The sequence below is a fragment of the Heterocephalus glaber genome, unplaced genomic scaffold (assembly GCF_053883595.1).
Source record: "Heterocephalus glaber isolate CG9 unplaced genomic scaffold, H.glaber_assembly_v1.0 deba00000738, whole genome shotgun sequence".
NCBI classification, from domain to species: Eukaryota; Metazoa; Chordata; class Mammalia; order Rodentia; family Bathyergidae; genus Heterocephalus; species Heterocephalus glaber.
This window is the reverse complement of record NW_028258161.1, coordinates 9,505,379-9,525,276: the sequence shown is the minus strand read 5'-3', so window position 1 is coordinate 9,525,276 and position 19,898 is coordinate 9,505,379. Positions and strand designations below refer to the sequence as shown.

At 38.5% G+C, this 19,898-nt stretch overlaps 1 protein-coding gene across 23 annotated transcripts in view; it reads left to right on the top strand.

The window, feature by feature from the left end:
* Positions 1-19,898, top strand: part of Pard3 (par-3 family cell polarity regulator) — a 605,457-nt gene that overhangs the window by 351,154 nt on the left and 234,405 nt on the right. For 17 of the 23 annotated variants that reach the window (XR_015449461.1, XR_015449462.1, XM_021242102.2 and 14 more), the window contains 2 exons: positions 758-886; positions 3,183-3,221. Coding sequence is in view for 21 of the 23 variants with exons in the window: in XM_021242102.2 (XP_021097761.1) it covers positions 758-886; positions 3,183-3,221 (168 nt within the window). In the remaining 2 variants the exon portion in view is untranslated. The remainder of the gene's footprint in view (positions 1-757; positions 887-3,182; positions 3,222-19,898) is intronic. The other 6 variants (XM_087206780.1, XM_087206781.1, XM_087206779.1 and 3 more) reach the window with 1 other exon arrangement.

Sequence of the window (19,898 nt, the reverse complement as noted above, 5' to 3'; positions counted from 1 at the left end):
AACCTTGCTACCAGAACAAAGATGAAGGAAGTCAACATCCTGAAGAAAGGAGCAAGAAAAGTTTCAAATGACAGCACGGAGAACACATTGAGACCCAAAAAATGTCAGGAAAAAGAAAAAGAGTTTTTGACAATTTCCTTTTGGTTCTTCATGATTTTCAGTTTGTTGGTGTTTGAAGCCATCTTGGAAGTATATACATGTTTTCTGTTTGTGGGAAGATTTGTATATACAGGGAAACAAAAAAAAGGAGAGACACGGAGAAAGAGAGAGAGTATAATTTATTAGCTATTTTTCATAGTGTTTTCTTCGTAAACATAGTCTGTTTTCTCTCCCCTCCCCTGTGTGTTGCTGGGGATGGAACCCAGGGCAAATGGTCTACTACTGAGCTCCCAACCTAGTACTACCCAAAACACCCAAAACACAAAACAAACAAACAAAAAAACCCATTTTGAAGCCAGTAAGTTTTGTATTTATTTGCCATCAGGTGTATTTGTTACTTGTGAATGCCCTGGTGGTTGTAGTGTTTGGTTTATTGATGAACTGAAAAGATTTATTGCTTCCTAGTTTACTTCCAGATATCTGGTCTAAGTTTTTTTTTGTGGATTTTCTGTCTATCCACAACTCAGTGGTTACCAGCTCATGACAGAATTAGCCTGAAAGGAGTTATGTCCCACAGCAGATACGGTCTGTTCTACATTGCATGTCTTTCCTGCTGTCTTGCAGAGGGTGGCTGCTGAAAACTTATTATGTGTTTCAGGTGAACGGAGTAGACTTAGCAGGCAAATCCCAAGAGGAAGTGGTCTCCCTGTTGAGAAGCACCAAGATGGAGGGCACTGTGAGCCTGCTGGTCTTTCGCCAGGAAGATGCCTTTCACCCAAGGGAACTGGTGTGTAAATTTAGAGCATGTGAAAGATTTTCTGATGCACGTGAGCCAGGCATCTGGGTTAGCTCCATGCTGCATGTTTACGGAGTAGTTTCCAAGGAATTTCTATATTTTACATTTCTTTCATCCCTAATTCAGCGCAAGCATTTTTTTTTTTTTTTTCTGCTGCTTTCTACTTTAGTCATGGATACCCACAGTCGCGAGCGTGGCAGTGTTTAAACACCAGACAGTAGGGATGGTTCTTAGGATGTCAAATGCTTGTCGCTGTGCACTCTCAGAGGAGCTCACTGCATGCAAGATGTCAGCTGCTTTGTGACCGCCACTCCCCAGGGTTCACCAAAACCATGCCATCTTTTCCTCTTATCCGACACATTTCCTGTCTTCTTAGCGGGTGTGGCTAAGCCAAGCAAAGATGCTTGCTTACTATTACACGAAGGGAAGAGCCTTTCAGAAATTCCTTACTGTTGAAAATAGATTTAGGTGGCAAGAAGCCCATACTGTTAGTCCCCAGGATAGGTAATATTGTTTGGAATGACATAAACAAAATGAAAGATCATTTGTTTGTGTCTTATCTACTTTACTTTCTATACTTATATCAGTAAGCCTGTTAGGAGCATTTGTAGGACATCAGTGTGAATGAAACATGTATATTAAATTTATGTAGTTCTGAATGTTTTCCAGCAGTAAGTGGTACTTCCATTTATTTATAAAAATGACATAATTTGAAGAACCTTTATCTTTTGATGTGGTTAGAAAATAGAGTTGCTTCAAATAAAAATGGTACCTTAATATCTGAAGACAGGTTCTACTTGAGTCATGTTAGAATATTTGATGTCTCTTTATCTAGACAGCAATTAATCTGTACCTTAGGGATACAGTTCCCAAGTTAGTCACATAAACCTAATTCTCTTAGGTGGTATTTTCGATTATGGATATGTCATATTGGTAAAATTTTTCTTTTCTAAATAAAACATTTTATCTACACAAATTAGATATATTTATATAAATATTTAAAAATAAAAGATAAATTTTAGTCACAAATATTTCATCTCTTAGTTCCACACAAGTCTATAACTGTTATTTTGTGGAAATTTCAGACTGTGATAAGGTTGAAATGTGAATGCTTGTGTTTTAGATTTGATTTCAAATACATTATGAAACTTCTTTGTATTTAAACAATGTTTAATGCATTATTTCTCCATTTAAGTTCAGTTTTCCGTTCCCCCCACTGCCATCCAATTTTGTGCTTAAGATGCCACCTGATCCTAAATCTGGAGAAGTCTCTGTTAAATTGTAAATGAGCACTTCCCCAGACAACAGCCCTGCTTTCTCTGGGATTTGATGAGGCTCGAATTCTTCCTGGGTTCCAGGCCTGGGGTCGCTGGCGTTAGATGCTGGAGCGCACGCTGCTCCCCAGCCTCCCAACCACTGCCAGCGGAGCCCGTCCAAGGTTCCTCAGGTTCTTTTGCTCCAAGTTGGATCTCCCCGGCTTCTGTTTTCCCCATCTGCTGCCTTGTCTCATTTTTTTTTCTTCTTTTCCCTTTTCTTCATTATTTAATTTATTGCTTGTGAGCTTCTCATTAAGGAGAGAGCCAGTAGGCCATCCGTTTATTATGCAGGTTGCTGTTGCTTTTCAAGATTTAAAAGAGCAAAAAAAATTCGGAAAACTTAAGTTAAAGGGAGCGTTTAAAAGTGATCTTCAAATCCAGTTCGGATAACTCTTTTCCTCTGTTTGTGGTGTCTCTGTTTCAGTTCCATGGCTTTTAATCTAAATACTTTTTACATGCCTTTTTGCAAAAGCAATCAGCCCACATGCCAACTTTGTAGGCTCTCGTATGATATGGGGGACACACCACCTTTATTCCCTGTGCAGTAGCTTAAGGTCTAAAGCCTGTGGTGCCGACTGTGGCTGACTGGTCATTATCTGTCTAGCTAGCAAATAATTCTATGCCTCAAAGCTTAGATTTGGCTTGGGAACGTGAAAAACAAAATCAGAAACAGTGCCATGATTAGGAGAGCAGTTTGGGGAGATTTGTTTTCCTACAAATCAGTTCATGATGTACCGTGAACGAGCACACACTAATTGATATCTTGGAAAACTTCTGAAAACCCACACACTACCACACATACCAGTGAACATTTGGAAGACAGAGTTGTACATCGCTCTCATTGAATCCACCCTCATCTACTCTGGGTTTTAAGAACCAATGCAATTTCCTTTGAAAGAGAACGTTATGTCCCTGTGTGTTGTAGATGGCTTTGGTCAGTCTGTATTTATGTTTTTCTTCAATTCTTCTAGAATGCAGAGCCAAGCCAGATGCAGATTCCAAAAGAAACGGTAAGAGCTTTGTCTTTTGCAGGATGTAGAGTTGTTGAAAAGATAAATGAAACTAACTTCTTACTAATTAAATATGAAGTCACTTGTCCTGCCTTTTTCCCCAAAGTGGGTCTTATTTTAAAAAGACTTATAATTACTACCCTAAATGGAGTATGTTTTGTTATTTTTGGTCAGACATGCATAACAGAGAGAGACACATTAGAATAATTTACTATTAACTTGTATAACATGAAGGACCGTAACTTGGTGAGGTTAGTGTTTTGACAAATATGTAACGTATTTCATGAGCTGCAAAATGCCATACATTACTGTAAAATGGGAAAAAGTGGATTCCAAAACCTTTTGAATCAGACACAGAAAAAAGCGAGGGCAAAGTGAGTACAATAATATAAACAGGAAAATTAAAGTGACTTGTCAGTAAGTAGGCTAAACTCAGTCCTCGTAATGACTGTGGAAGGGATCATTTCCCTCATAAAGTGTCCTCGGCCCAGGTTACAGTACAGACAGAGTCAGTTCTGCTCAGAAGGTGAGTCCTAGTGCGGCCTGGAAGTAAGGAGGTCGAGCTCTTGTAGCGGAACTCTGTGCTGGCAGGCAGCGCTACTGCGGGGAGACAGGGTTCCTGGACCTCAGTTTCTCTGAAGGCCCCTTGGGGAGCGAAGGGAGGGTGTCTTATATTGACCCTTCAGATAGCCTGCTAGAAATTCTCAGGGTCCTTTGAACATCAAATAACATAGCATAAAAACATAGCATTCCCAAACTGTTCCCGATAGAAAATTTATTAAAGCCATAGCCACAATGGGTAATATTGGTACATCCCTTTCCAAAAATTGTCAAGTAAACCAAAAGAAAGTGAAAGTAGAAATATTTATAGAACAATTAGCAGGATTCATTTTTGTATAGATTAATGAACTATGAAACTGGATGCTGTTTTCAAATATACCATCATTCTAATACTGGAAGGTGAGTCGTACCTGGAGGAAACCTCAGTAAACCACCTTGAGAATGGCACACATTAACAACTACGAATCATACAAATCATAGCTCAAAGTTTTGTTTGTAAAATAAATAGGTCAGTAATATCTGATTAAAACACAGTGGTGTTTGTGTGTTGGGAAGGATGTAGGTTAGGAGGTGAGGGAAAATGAGAGAGATTCTAAAGAACATGGAGTACAAGGACAACTTACATTTACAAAAGCAATTACTGTAGCAAAGTATAATGCAAAGCAGCAATACTTAAACCAGTACAGTATTGCTATAGGAATAGACAAGTAGATCCTTTAGAACAGATTGGAAAAGGACCTGGCATGTATGTGTATGTTATACATGGTGTTTTCAGTTAGTAATATAATATGGTTTACTTTGTGTTGAATTGAGAACAATTTGTCATTTACTCTTTTTTTTGTTTGGTACCGGGGATCGAACTCGGGACCTTGTGCTTGTGAAGCAGGCATTGGAACCACTGAGCTAAATCCCTGGCCCCTAGTCCTTTACTTTTAAAGTTTATTGATTCATGTGTTTGCTTATTTAATTTTTGGGTGATGGGAATGGTAAGCATACAGTCTACCACTCAACTGTACCTTGCCACCCAACATTCACTTGTGAAAGTTAAACTTCTTTTTCTCACATACAGAGGCACCTCCGGTTTGCGAACTTAATTCTTTCCACGATTCTGGTCACAAACGAACTTGGACAAGAACCCAGTCAGATTACTTAGGTTAGGTTCATTTCAGCCTAGCAAAGAACTAAAAATCTTGAAAGATATTACGTGACAATGTCTGTGTTAATTTTTGATGATAAATGCCCCTTGGCATGATGAGAGTAGATTGGTGGATTTGCACACACGTACGTACACTCACAAGAGACATGGACGTATGTGCTTTCCACTTGACATTTTTTAGTTTTATGATGGTGCAGAAACATACACATACCAACCATTCTGTTTTTCACTTGCCATATAGTAAGTGAAATCACAGGAGCTATGCAACACTTTAAATGATAGATTTTGCGTCAGATGATTCTGGCCCAGTGTGGGCTAATATAAATATTCTGAACACATTTAGGGTAGGCCAACCTGAGCTATGATTTTGGATAAATTAGGTGAATGAAGTGTACTATTGAGTTAAAATATTTTCTTCTTACAGTGGGTTTATCAGGATGTAATACTGTTCTGAGGTAAGGAACATGGAGTTTTTAATATATATTAAAACCTTAAAAAAATGTAGCAGGAACTATACCCTGAAACAGTTGCAAGATAAATACTAAGGGAAGAAGTATTTTCAGTGTGATTCTTGGATGTCTTTGTGGTTTAGAATCTTAATAGTATAGAAGTTTTTGGAAAACAGAAGGACTTCACATGTCAGCTACATCTTTTAATGTCTAAACCTGTCTGAATTGGGAAATGATGATGAGAAATGTAGTGTATCCACGTGAGCCCCAGGACAGGGCCCTGGGAGAGGTGTTTTGTGTCTTGTTCTTTTCCTGAAGGAGGTAAATGGTTGCAGTCAGGTGCTGTACTCAGGCTTTTCATTTTTTTTTCCTTAAATTCTTTTATTGGTACATTTTAGGTATAGAATACATTTACATTTATCATTGGGTATTTGCACCTGTACATGATATGTCTTATTTCTTATTTTTTCCCCATTCCCTGTCCTCCCTTCACCCCCTCACTCTTCCCTATTTACAAAGACTTTGTTTCCATTTTTTCCTTTTCTCATAATTTTTCCTTTCCCTTCTTTCCTTTCCCCTTCCCCTCCCACTTCCCCTACCCCTTTGGACCTTTTCTTCCTATTTCAAATTGTCAATTTTTTTTTTTAATCATTGTAATCTTTATTTACACTTTCAGTTTCTCACACCATAGAAACTTTTCGGTATTTATACATGTGTGTCCTATTTATTTCACTTAAGAGTATGGCCTCAATATGCATCCATTTAGCTATAAATGTCTCTAGTTTCTCATTCTTTATGGCTGAGTAGTACTCCATTTTATTTAAAAAAACCCACATATTCTTTATCCAGTTTCCAGTTGATGGGCACTTGGGCTGTTTCCAAACTTTATTACAAAGTGTGCTGCTATGAACATGGGTGCACATATATCGCTGTGGTATGATTCTTTTAATTCTTTTGGGAAGATCCCCAGCAGGGGAATAGCTGTGTCAAATAGGACCTCTAGTCCTAGTTCTTTGAAGTATCTCCATACTGATTTCCACAGTGGTTACACCAGTCTGCACTCCCACCAACAATGGAGAAGGGTTCCTTTCTCCCCATAACCCTGCCAAGAATTGTTGTTAGTTGATTTCTAGATAGCAGCCATTCTTTCTGGGGTGAGGTAGAATCTCAATGTAGTTTTTATCTGCATCTCTTGAATGGCCAGTGATGTTGAACATTTTTTCATATGTTTATTTGCAGCTTTTACTTCTTTGTCTGAGAAATGTCTATTCATTTCAGATGCCCATTTTTTAATTGGGTCTTTATATTTGGGGGTCTGAATTTTTAAGTTCTTTATAAATTCTAGATAGTAGACCTTTGTCTGAGGAACAGCTGGTAAAAATTTTTTCCCACATTGCCCCCTGCTGCACAAGTGGAAGGACCCGAGTTTGATCCCTTGTACCAAAAAAAAAAAATTTTTTTTCCCACATTGTAGGTTGTCTCTTCACACTGTTGGTGGTTTTTCTTGCAGTGCAGAAGCTTTTTAATAAGATGAGATCCTAGTTATTGATTCTTTTTGCTAGTTTTCGTGCTACTGAGGTTTTGTTCATAAAGTCTTTTCCTATGACAGTGTCTTCAAGAGAGTTCTACCTAACTTATCTTCCAACAAGTTTTGTGTTTCTGTTTTAACATTTAGATCTTTAATCAATTTTGATCTTAGTTGAGTGCATGGTGAGAGATATAGGTCTAGTTTTAGTCTTTGGCAAGTTGAAACCCAATTTCTCCAGCACCATTTATTAAAGAGGCTATCTTTCCTCTAGTGAGGGTGTTTGGCTCCTTTGTCAAAGATGAGGTGGGTGTGTGTGTGTGGAGTTGTTTCTGCATCTTCTAATCTGTTCCACTGGTCCTCAGGTCTGTTTCTTTGCCAGTATCATGCTGTTTTTATCACAGTAGCTTTGTAGTATAGTTTCAAGTTGGGGATTGTGATACCCCCAGCCATGTGTCTGTTGCCTAGAATTGCTTTTGCTATTCTAGGTCTCTTCTTGTTCCAAATGAATTTTTGGATTGTTTTCTCCAGTTCCGTGAAATATATTGTTGGAATGGCGATCGGCATTGCATTAAATCCATATAGTATTTTTGGAAGTATGGCCATTTTCACTATATTGGTTTTTCCTACCCAGGAAAAAGGAATGTCCTTCCATTTTCTTATTTCCTCTTCGATCTCTTTTTTCAGAGTGCTGTAGTTTTCGGTGTAGAGGTCTTTTGCTTCCTTTGTTAGATTGCTTCCTAGATATTTCATTTTTTTGCATGTTATTGTAAAAGGAATTGTTTCCCAAATTACTCTCTCAGTGAGTCTGTTATTTGTGTACAAGAAGGCTATTGTTTTTTGAGTGTTGACCTTGTATCCAGCTACTCTATTGAACCTGTCAATTAAGCCTAGAAGTCTTTTGGAGGAGTATTTTGGGTCTTGTATATAAGTATCAAATGGTCCGCAGATAATGACAGTTTAACTTCTTCCTTTCCTATCTTTATTCCCCCTTTATTTCTTTCTCTTTTCTAATTGCTGTGACTAATGTTTCCAGAACTGTATTGAACAGGAGTGGTGATAGTGGGCATCCTTGTCTTCTTCCTGACTTTAGCATGAAAGCATTCAGTTTTTGGGAATTTAGTATGATGTTGGCTGTTGGATTTTTCATAGATAACCTTAATCAGGTTGAGATAAAGACACATTCCAATTTTCTGTAGGGTTTTTATCATGAATGGGTGTTGGATTTTGTTTTTCTGCATCTTTTGAAATGACCATACGGTTTTTGTCCTTGGCTCTGTTAATATAGTGTATTACATTTATTTTATTTACGAATGTTAAATCATCCTTGCATCCCTGGAATAAATCCAACTTGGTCAGGGTGTATGATCTTTTTGATGACCCTCTGTATTCTTTTTGCCAGTATCTTGTTGAAGGTTTTTGCATCTATGTTCATTAGGGAGATTGGCCTGTAGTTCTCTTTTTGGGTTGGGTCTTTCCCTGGTTTTGGAATCAAAGTAATACTTGCTTCCAGGAATGAATTCAGAAGTATTGCTTCCCTTTCAATTTCCTTGATGAGTTTAAAGAGTAATGGCGATAGTTCTTCTCTAAATGTCTTGTAGAATTCAGCAGTGAAACCATCAGGACCTGGGCTTTTTTTTGTTGGTAAATTTTTTATTATGTTTTCAATTTCACTCATTGTAATTGGGGTGTTTAGAATTTTTATATCTTCTTCATTGAACTTTGGCAATTTGTATGTATCTAGGAATCTTTCCATTCCTTCTGTGTTTTCCATTTTATTAGAGTACAGGTTCTCGAAGTAGGTATTGATGATCCTCTGGATTTCTGTTGGATCTGTTGTGACTTCACCTTTTTCATTCTTAATTGCATGGATTTGATCCTTTTCTTTCCTTTTTTTGATAAGGTTGGCTAAAGGTTTATCAACTTTATTTATTTTTTTGAAAAACTAACTCTGATTCATTGATTTTTTTGTATCGTTCTCTTAGTCTCTATTGCATTGATTTCTGCTCTGATCTTTATAATTTCTTCTTTTTTATGAGCTTTGGGTTTGTTATGCTCTTCTTAGGAGCTTTAGGTTCAGCATTAAGTTGTTTGAGCTCAGTCTGTTTTCCTAATATGGGGATTCACTGCTATGAATTTCCCTCATAGAACTGCTTTCATTGTGTCCCATGGATTCCTGTATGTTGTACTGGCATTATCATTTACTTGTAGAAACTGCCTAATTTCTTCTTTAATTTCCTCTGTGACCCATTCGTTGTTCAGGAGAATGTTATTCAATTTCCATGTGTTTGTGGGGCTTTTGTGGTTTCTTATGCTATTGATTTCCAATTTTATTGCACTATGGTCTGATAATATACAGGGGGTAACTTCAGTTCTTTTAAATTTACCTAAATATGTCCTATGAGCTAGCATGTGGTCTATTTTAGAGAATGACCCGTGTGGAGCTGAAAAGAATGTATATTCTGATTTTGTGGGGTGGATCACTCTGCAAACATCTATTAAGTCCATTTGTTCAATAGCTTGATTTTTTTGTCTAGATGCTCTGTCTATTTGTGATAGTGGGGTATTGAGATCCCCCACTACAATTGTATTAGTGCTTATTTGGTTTTTCATGTCCATTAATATTTGTTTTGTATAGTTGGGGGCATTCGTGTTTGGTGCTTATATATTTATTATTGTCATCTCTTCCTCTTGGATTGTTCCCTTCACAAGGATGTAGTGACCTTCTTTGTCTCTCATTTAGTTTTGGTTTGAAATCTACTTTGTCTGCAAATAAGATTGCTACCCCTGCTTTTTTCTGGGTTCCTGTCATGTGGAAAACTATTTTCCATCCTTTTACTTTCAGTCTTTTTGAGTTAGGTGTGTTTCTTATTTACAGCATATTGTTGGATTTTGCTTCTTAATCCATTCTGCCAGTCTATTTCTTTTTATTGGTGAATTGAGACCATTAACATTGATGGTTATAATTGATAGATATTGGCTCATCCTTGTCATGATGTTTTACTATTGTTGGCTATTTTATTATTTATTTTCCCCCTTTCTCCTTAGTTTCTTGCTTTGCCTGGGTGCTTCGGCCTGTTGGGCCTCATGGAGTTGTGACCTCCATTGTCTTTTTCTAGGATATTGTTTAGAATTGCTTGTAGTGCTGGTTTGGTGTTCATGAAATTTCTCAGGTGTTCTTTGTTGTAGAAGTATCTAATTTCCCCATGCATTTTGAAAGATAATTTTGCAGGATACAACAGTCTAGGTTGGAAGTTATTGTCTTTTTTTTTTGTACCGAGGATCAAACTCAGGACCTTGTGCCTGGCAGGCAGGCGCTATGCCGCTGAGCTAAATCCCTGGCCCATGAAAGTTATTGTCTTTTAGGGCTTGAAATACTTCACTCCAGGCTCTCCTTGACTTGAGGGTTTGTGTTGAGAAGTCTGCTGTGATTCTGCTGGGCTTTCCTCTGTATGTGATGTGTTTCTTTTCTTTAACTGCTTGTAGGATTTTGTTCTGTTGGGTTTCTGGGATCTTGACTATTATATGTATAGGTGTAGATTTTTTTTGATTGTGGCTAGCTGGTGTTCTACATGTCTCACTTATCTGTATGTATGATTCTCTACCTCTGTCTGGGAAGGTTTCTACTATTCTGTGAATTTTTTTTTTTATGTCAATTGTGCTTTCTCTTGCTTTTTCATTGACTCCTATCAGCCTTATGTTACTCTTCTTTGCATCATCTAGCAGCTGCTTGATTGATTTCTCGTGGTCCCTTATTATTTTTAAGAAATCTCTGTTTTCATGATCAGTAACTGCAATCCTGTCTTCTAAATCTGATATTCTATCTTCACATTCACACAATCTGCTGTGAATACGTTCAATAGAGTTTCTAATCTCCTGGATATCTGTTTGAATCTGTTTCATAGATTCCGTTTCTTTCCTATGTTGGGCAATCATGGTTTCCATTTCTTTCTTATGCTGGGCATTCATGGCTTCTAGCATGGTTCTGAGGTCATCTATTCTTCTATTTGTTTCTCTTCTAGAGCCTGTAATCATGTCTTTCACTCTGCTCACCATCTCTGTAGTTATCTGGGAAATTATTTCTGTTTTAAATTTTTCTAGAGCCTCATTCATTTGTTTTGTTACTTCTTGTGCTATCAGTTCAGGGTGTCCAGGTGGTTGATTGTCAGACTTTTCTGCCTCATTTTCCCCAGAATTTGCCTTTGGTTGAGTGGAAGTCTTTGTTCCTCACTTAAGTGTCTTCTCATTTTTGGTTTTTGTACTGTCCTTGGTTTGATTCCTCGGTTTATACTTTGAAATTGCTTATTGTAAGTATCTTTGTTGCTTGTATTTAGAACCCTTATGGAATGATTGCTTTCCAGAGGTGTCTACCAGATATAGCTGGTCTTTAGGTTTTGAGTCTCTAATGACTCTGGGGTTATCTCATTTTCATTATACCAGGAAGGACAACTGATTAGATTAATCACAACAACTTAGCCCAAGTGATATAATCAGCGACAGCATAGCATCAAGTACCTCTTAGAAAATTACAATTTGTGGTAGTTATTAATCTATCACCTTTAACTGTGTGAATTAAATCAAAATCGAGGACCAGTGCAACATATGCTTATTGTGAATAAACTCTTCAATATCGCAACTTTACCCTTCAGGATGGGGAGTTAGAAGGAGTTGGGGAGGAAGGGATAGGAAGGTAGAAAGATAGGGAAAGGTTAGCAGTGAGGCCAGAGGACACAGGAAGATCATGCAAACTCCAAGAAACTGTTAAAGACAAGAGGAAAAGACAGAATGAAAGAACAAAGCTGAGAACAGAATAACCTAACAGCAATAGGAAGACTAGAAACTGTATTTACTTTCCTTTAAAGCTAATGACAATCGAGAGAAGGAAAAAGAGGAGAAAAAATAAAGAAGAAATCCGAATTAGTGCTAGAACAGGAGCAAAAAGGGAGATGAAGAACAATGTGGGCCAGCAAGAGAAAGAGAGAGAAAAAGAAAAGAGAAAAGAAGAAGATAAAAGGAGAAAAAAGAAAAATTTGAGAAGAGTAGAAAAAAATAAAAATAAGAGCAAACAATATAAATTTCAAAATAACAAACAATAAAATTGAAGGGCCTACTTCAGGGTTTGTCTCTGCTGTCAGAATAGAAAACGTGGGTAGCAGTGTGCAGTTATAAGTCAATGAGTCTCAGCAAGCCAGGAGCAGACCCTTGAGATTCAGACTGATTTCTGGCTGCAAGGCCCAAGTTTAGCTCCCTGTCCTCTTCCAGCGTTGAACTCTGCAAGGTTCTATTGCAGGTTCCAGCTGCCTTTCCCCTGAAGATAGTCCAGGTTCTGATGGGAGGTGGTGATCCCTTCAACTTACCAAGTACGGTGGTCTGGTGAGCCTTTATTGCAGAGATTCTCTGCATTTTTCCAGTGGGCTTCAATTTTCATCAAGGAGCCTAAGAGTGGCCCTATTTCTGTTGTTCACTTCTGCTCTATGTTCTGGAGCCCAGGGCAATGGCCTTTATGACCCCCTGTGCCTCTGTAGTGTGGAACCAGGTACCAACACAGCCAGGAGGCCAGAGATGGTGGGCGGGAGGGAGGCTTTTCATATTTAACATGGTTATAAAAATGCAGTAATATCAGTGGCTGACATTTATTCATCTGTTATTGTGCTAAGCTCTTTATGGAAATTATTTAATCTTACCAATATCCATGACTTTGGTGGTAATATTTTCCTATTTAAAGCATTGCAAAAAGAATTGAAGTTAGGGTGCCCCAAATCTTGGGTACCAGGAATGAAGTCAGGTTGTTTGAGTTTAACATAGGCAGTGTAGAATTTGCTTCTCCTCAGCGTTGGATTTTGGGTTTTTGTGGAACAGTTTGGTACGTGAAGTTTTTTTTAAAAATGGAAAAACAATAAATATGTATATTTATAATATGCATGTGGCCCATCTTGAGCGCCCCTCATAAACTCAGTGGGGGCCACCTGAAATGTAACTGGTGCTGAACTGACTTAGAGTTGTTGGGGAGAAGTAGAGCTTTAGAGCAATGCGGGGGCCAGGTGTGGTGGCCCGTGTAACCCCAGCACTCTAGGAGACTGAGCCAGGAGGGTGGCAGCTTTGAACCTAGCCTGGACAACTCAGTGACTTAGCAACACTGTCCTAAAAAGTAAAACGTAAGTAAGTAAATAGAAAAAGGCCAAGGATACACCTCAGTGGTAATGTCCATGGGTTCACTCTGCAGTACCACAAAAACCAAAACCAAACAAAACAGATGATACCGGACTCTAGAGAAAAGATGCAATATGAGCTTAAATTTGAAGAATTTGAAATGTGCCAGGCATGGTGGTACACACCTGTAATCCCAGCACTGGGGAGGCTGAGGCAGGAGGATTGCTGTGAGTTCAATCCACCATGGGCTACAGAGTGAGTTTGAGGCCAGACTGAACTACATAGTGAGACCTTGTCTTTAAAAAAAAGAATTCAAATTGCATTCTAAAAAATGCTTCTCAGTCTTTCCTCACGGAAACTGCAGGGTTACTCTTGAGATGCTAACTTCAGAAAGGCTAACTTCTACTTAGAAGTGCAATGCGCATGATCATTTGCAGTGCATTTATCTGACGTTTCTGGTAGACCAAGTGTGGCCGTCATGTTGGGCAGTGGACAGCTGAGCAGACACAGCAGGTGGGGGCCTAAGGGAGGAGCAGATTCGTGACCTGTCACCTCTTCACCCCAAACCGTGCAGGTTCTGGGGATGCCCTCCTCCGCAGACCGTGCAGGCCAGAGCTGTGGACTCATGGTGTGCCCTGGAGTGCACAGAGGGGAGGTAAAGGCTCCCGACCTGAGGCTTCCTCTGGGAAACTGCTGCGAGCTGATCACAGGTTCACCCCAGCAGTCCGATGCCGAGCACCTCGAGTTTCTTTTTTTTTTTAAATTAATTTTATTGGTACATTTTCAGTATACAATATAATGACATTCATCATTGGGAATTTGCACCTTTACATAATCTCTTTTGGTTCTTATTTTTTCCCCATTCCCCTGCCCTTCACCCCGTCCATCCCTTCCTATTTACAAAGACTTTCTTTCCATTTTTTCATTTTCTCATATTAGTTCCATTCCCTTCTTCCCTTTCCCCTACCCCTCCCACTTCCCCCTCCCCTTTAGATCTTTTCTTCCTGTTTTACAGTATCTATCATACCTTTTAGTCCTTATTTACACTTTCAGTTTCTCACACTAGAGAAACTGTTCGGCATTTACACATGTGTGTCCTATTTATTTGACTTAAGAGTATTGCCTCAATGTACATCCATTTAGCAATAAATGTCTCTAATTTCTCATTTTTTATGGCTGAGTAGTATTCCATTTTATTAAGAAAACCCACATTTTCTTTATTCAGTCTGCAGTTGATGGACATTTGGGCTGTTTCCAAGTTTTAGCTATTACAAACTGTGCTGCTATGAACATGGGTCCCTCTTCTACTCCTACTCTACTTCCTTCTACTCCTCCTTCCCTTTTCTCCCTACATGGTTTTTCTCTGAATTGGGAATAAGTCATTTCCCATATCCCTAAATACTTTAGTGTGTATAGGTTAAGTACAAAAAGATTTTCTTGTGTAACTGCATTATAGTTCTCCAAGTCAGAGAATTGACAGTGGTTTAACAACTACCAGTTATACAAATTAATGTCATTTATAGCACAAGGGAATATAGGGATTAATAACTAAATAATACACAAGAGTATAATTCAGGTCTGGTTTCCAGCTCAGGATCATGAATAGCCTTTCGTTGCTATGTCTCTTTAGTCTTTTTTAATTTGGAATAATTTTTAAAAACATTTCTTTTAGTTATTTTTCACTTTTCAAGAGTGAATTACACTGAGAATGTCACTGAATTTGGATTTGTGTGATGTTTCTTTGATAGGATAAATAGTTTTAGGGGTAAACAGTAGCTGTAAATTATTTTCTCATCCTTATTATCCAGGAAAAATTTAAAATCTTAAAAAACAACTAGTTGGCATGCATTATTTGAATTAGGAAAAAGCACAGTAAAGCCAGATGTGACGTCTTATCTATGCTACGTAAGCCTGGTTAATCTTAAAATATCAGCACCAGTGGTGTGCGTAAACATCCATCTGAGGAGAGACAGGTCAAAATGTAGGGCCTATGGAAATATGATCAGAGCATTATTTTTGCCAAATAAAAAGTTTGTCAGTTTTAAAAATCTTCCTCTTAAACTATGAAAAGTTGTTTTAATATGTCTGCAGTGCCTGCATATCGTTCAATCGCTAGGTGTTGAATGAGTGTGTTCTTTTAACTCGGTAAAATTCCTGTGACGGGTGAGGATGCTGTGATCCCAGCCCTGCACGTGTGCTTTGTCATTGTCATCGGGCACTCGGCCTTGGTCCTCCCAAGGCCCTGCCTGGCCCTGCTCACTGTCCACCCTCTGCTGTCCACTCCCCCATGCATCCACGTGTTTCATGTGCACGCATGTGTCTTCCCATGATCATTAAAGTAATGGTGCACTGTGGGATTTTTATATTACAAAAGTCATACAATTTGTATGACTGTAGAAAATGCAACCAAACAGGAGAAAATTAAACTCACCTGCTGTTCTGTGACTCCAGTGTTGTCATTTTGGTGTATTTTTTCCATCATTTTCTTTTTTACCTATGTAGTTAATATATATGATGTCCAGATACTCATCCTGTAGCTAATAAATGTCCCAGACACAACTAATGAGTGTCATAAATCCTTTGCTTGTGAAGCTTCTACTGGCATAGGAAGACAGACATTAAATAATTTATAAAAATAGACTGTTGAGGCTTATTGTGGGTGACATACTGAAATTATGAAAATTCACAGGGTAAAACCTAATTTCATAGATGTAATTATTCTTCTATTCTCATTAAGTATTTTTTGAAGACACTTCATTAGCTGATTGGTATTCCACTGTATAGGTATATCTTAATTTACTGTGTGTCACGTATGTGTTATTTTCAATTTTTATCTGTTTAATTAAACCAGCATCCTCACAGATAAATCTTTGTACATGATCACAGTTTTTTAGGCAATAATCCTACTAACAGCAGCATTTTTAGATTAGGCAATATGCAAACTGTAGAGACTTTTTTAGCCAGCTGTGGCGGCATATGTCTGTAATTCAGCACACTAAGGCTGAGGCATGAGGACCACAAATTAGTGCCAGCCTCAGCTACCTAGCAAGAGCTTGAAAAAAAATTGTACTTTCTTATATATTTGCCAGCAGCGTAAAAATGTGCTCATTCACCATACCTACATTGTTATTTTTGTCATTAAAGAAAAACTTCAAAAAGTTGTTAATTTTTGTTGATTAATTTGCTCTCTTTCATTGCAAGTAAGATTTGAACCTTGTACACAGAGGCACTTCCTGGCCCACCTGTCTTTAATGAGTGGCTTTGTTCATGTTCCTTCCGTTCAGTATGGGAGAAGTTCATCCTTTCATTATTAATTCAGTGGAGTAGCATAGATGTCAGAATAGAAACAGGTGAATTGTAATGGACTGATATTTGCTGAGTCGTTTATATCTTTGTAGAGCCCCGAATCAAATCCTGCTTTCATTTTCATCATTTTATGGTCTCGTGTGTGTACAGACTATGTTTCTGTTGCCTCTCCACAGTATTTTATATATTCTTATCAAAATCTTTACATCCGGAGGTTCATAGTACTTTTTGTGTGCTTACTCTCCTGCTCTTTAGCACGATCAGCTATCATTTCCCATTCTGAGCCTCAGGGTGACTCCAGATTCAGAGCCATTGGTGGGCAGTGCACCTTATGGCTACGGGGACCCCGCTGGGCCATCAGGGAGGCCATTGCACTACCTTTCCGTCTCACTACAGATAGACACGTGCATCTGTTCTGCTTTTCTGAGGGTAATGGGGAAGTAAAATAGCCTTTATAATGTCCACTTCCACTTTCTAAGATGGTTAGCAAGATGCCCTTTGTTTTCTGGGTATAAAAGACAAAATGCCAGTAGGGAATTGGGTAAAGAAAGAACTGATAGGTTGGATTGATGGGAAAAAACCACTGAAGCTGTAATACATGGATGTGGCGCATGTGCTTGCGTTATAGGACCAAGCATACAACTTGCGCAGGTTGGGGACAACACATTTATGGATTTTTGCAGAAAAACACTCAAGAAACCATTGTTAAGGTACAGCATCCAAAGCGAGTAATAAAGTGATAGAAAATGAGCTTCATACTTTATGGCAGAATGTAGAGATTGCCCTACTAGGGTGATGTGAAAGTTCTCAGATTAATGCAACATTTGAAATGGTTTTCGAAGACCCAAGTTTTAACATTCTGCAGAGAATTAAGTTCTAAGTGTTAATTTCAGTCATAAGTCAAGAACCAGATGGAGTAATCATGAAATAGCAAATGCAGTGTCCACTGTCGCACTTCAGTGTTGTTAATGCTAATCATGCTCTTGCCTTGACAGGATCGAGGAAAATGACCCCTGTACCTTTCAGTCTTAATGATAAATGACAGAATCCCACACAAAGTGCGTCATCCTTAAGAGGACGCCAGCCAGGAAGTGATTCCTCCTTGATTAGAATTTGTCTTCATATATTGAGTCAGCTCCTGGGCTTCATTTTTCAAGTAGGAAAAAATGAGAACTTAAGTCTCTGTAAAATGTTATGGAAATGTCAAAATCACTAAACACGAAAAAGACAACTGCAGAACCGAATCAGGGAGGGACAGTTAAGAGCCCCCTGGGTCTGAGGCAGGTAAACACGAGGAACACCCCAGACATGGAGTCTTGTCAACGTACCTTTTTCCATATAAAAATACTGATCAGCAAAATGAATTTACCTTTCAGATTTCGAGTAGAGTGGGACAGTAGTTCATTTTGATTATATCGATGCTATTTAGTATTTCAGTTAGCAAAATTTACCTATAAGTTTTCATTCATTGATTCATTTATTTTTTGTGGTGCTGGGCTAAAACCCACAGCCTCACTCATGCTAGGCAAGTGCTCTACTACTGAGCTCCATCCCCAGGCCCAGGGTGGTACATATTTATAACAGATTTTGCACTGAGGTAATGCCATTAGTTCACACAGAGTCATGATTTAGTACTCTTTAATTGTTTTGAACCATATGGATAAAAATAAAAAAGGTTAATTGAACATTGGTGAGTAGAGAACAAAACATGCATCTAATGGTACTTCTGTATGATAATGAAATGAGCATTTGATCCTTATTTATCTCCAATACATGAGCTCCATTTGAATTATACTTGTTCTCTGAGAATATTTTAAATACAAGAAAGTATAATGTGCAAGTTTAGGCATTCTTTGGACTTTAATGTTAAAATGTATTTTACTTTACGTAAACCTAGCTATTGCCCTGTAGCTTCTCAACTTGTTCTTATTTTGTATTCACTAGTGATATCCTTTTCTAAATATGAACAGTTTTATTTTATTGAAGTGTGTCTTATCCTTGACTATCGGGGTCCTTCGAGAAGGAAGGACCTTCCTACTAGGAACTTCCTACCTACTGTGGGCTCAGGCTATGACCCTGCCTGGAACCGACCCCTGCCCTCAAAAGATGCTTGTAAAATGTTAACACTGAATATTAGTAAATTAGAAATGTCACTTCACAAATCCAACTTATGGATCTGAAGATTTAAAAATAGTATATTGTTGTTTTATGATGATTTAAAACAATTATATAATTTTTGGAAGTGCATAGACATGTATATGATTGTAGACTTCCAAAAATTCTTTAAGCAGAGACATCTGAGATTACATATGAAATCCCCAAGTTCCTTTAAAAATTATTATTATTTTGTTGAGTTTGACTCTTCTAGAATCTCAAAAATCTGGTGGGATGTACAGAAAACAAGTAGTCAACCTATTTTACATCGGCTACAATAGCCAACTTTTATGTGTAAGTGAAAATTGTGTTATAGCAGTGTCTTTGAAACACACATTCTATTCCATTCTGACTGTGTACCCCCTGTCAGTGGACAGGACCCTGGGAGTCCCCTGAAGGAGAGGAGAGATAGGGACTTAGCCCAACTTTCCAAGTAGGGTCACACAAAGGACTTTCAGGGTGCATCAGTAAGAGGCATGGACAGATTTTACTCAGCAAAGACAGGTGTACACGCTGAGAAAACAAAGTGCGGGCACTTGGGAGAGAAGCGCTGTAGTCTGTCTTTGGGGATGCATATATGATCTGGGAGGTATTCTTTGAGTTCGGTAACCTGAGATACTTTGTCTAAAAACATTTTTGATCCCTTTGAATCTATTTCTTCATCTTAATTAGATGATGGTTGCTCCCCTTTATCTTATCAACTGTCTTTTTTTCTTTTTCTCTTATCAACTGTCTCTAAGGGATTTGAGTATGATGGGCCTGGAAGAAAAAAACCCAAAGGAACATGTGCAGGGAGCAAAGAGAATGAGTACAAATACTGTGTGGGTAACCTTGGGTAACTTTGTGTCCTGAAGTTGAAGTTTTCTTCCAAGTACAATTTTAAAATCACGATGTCCTGAGTCTCCCTTCTGCCTATCTTTTCCATCTTCCATCTGAGTAGATCCTGGTGGAGAAATAGTTCAAAATTGCCACAAGAGCAGAACAGGTCACAGGACTGGATGAGGCATTGGGTTCCGATCCTCCGCGTGTCCATTATGCAGCTGGAAAGCAGAGGCCAAGCAGGGGGCTGTCTCCTGTGGAGGTGGCCGTCTGGACGGGAGGGGGCTGCAGAGGAGGCTGCCTCCTCTTCTGGGGCAGGGCACTGCTTAGGGACCAGATGTGTCCCTGGCTGCATTTCGCTGGGGTACACGTTAAGCTTTCCTTTCTTCCTCTCTTTTTTCAGGCGAGTAAACAAGAATTTGCGTATTCCACATGTGTTGTATTTTGAAGCAGGCTCCTTTTGTACTTGGTGACTATAATCATGAAGTTAAATTTTGATATATAACTAATACAACAACAGTGCTTCAATGGTATTCATTGTATTATGTAGATACAAT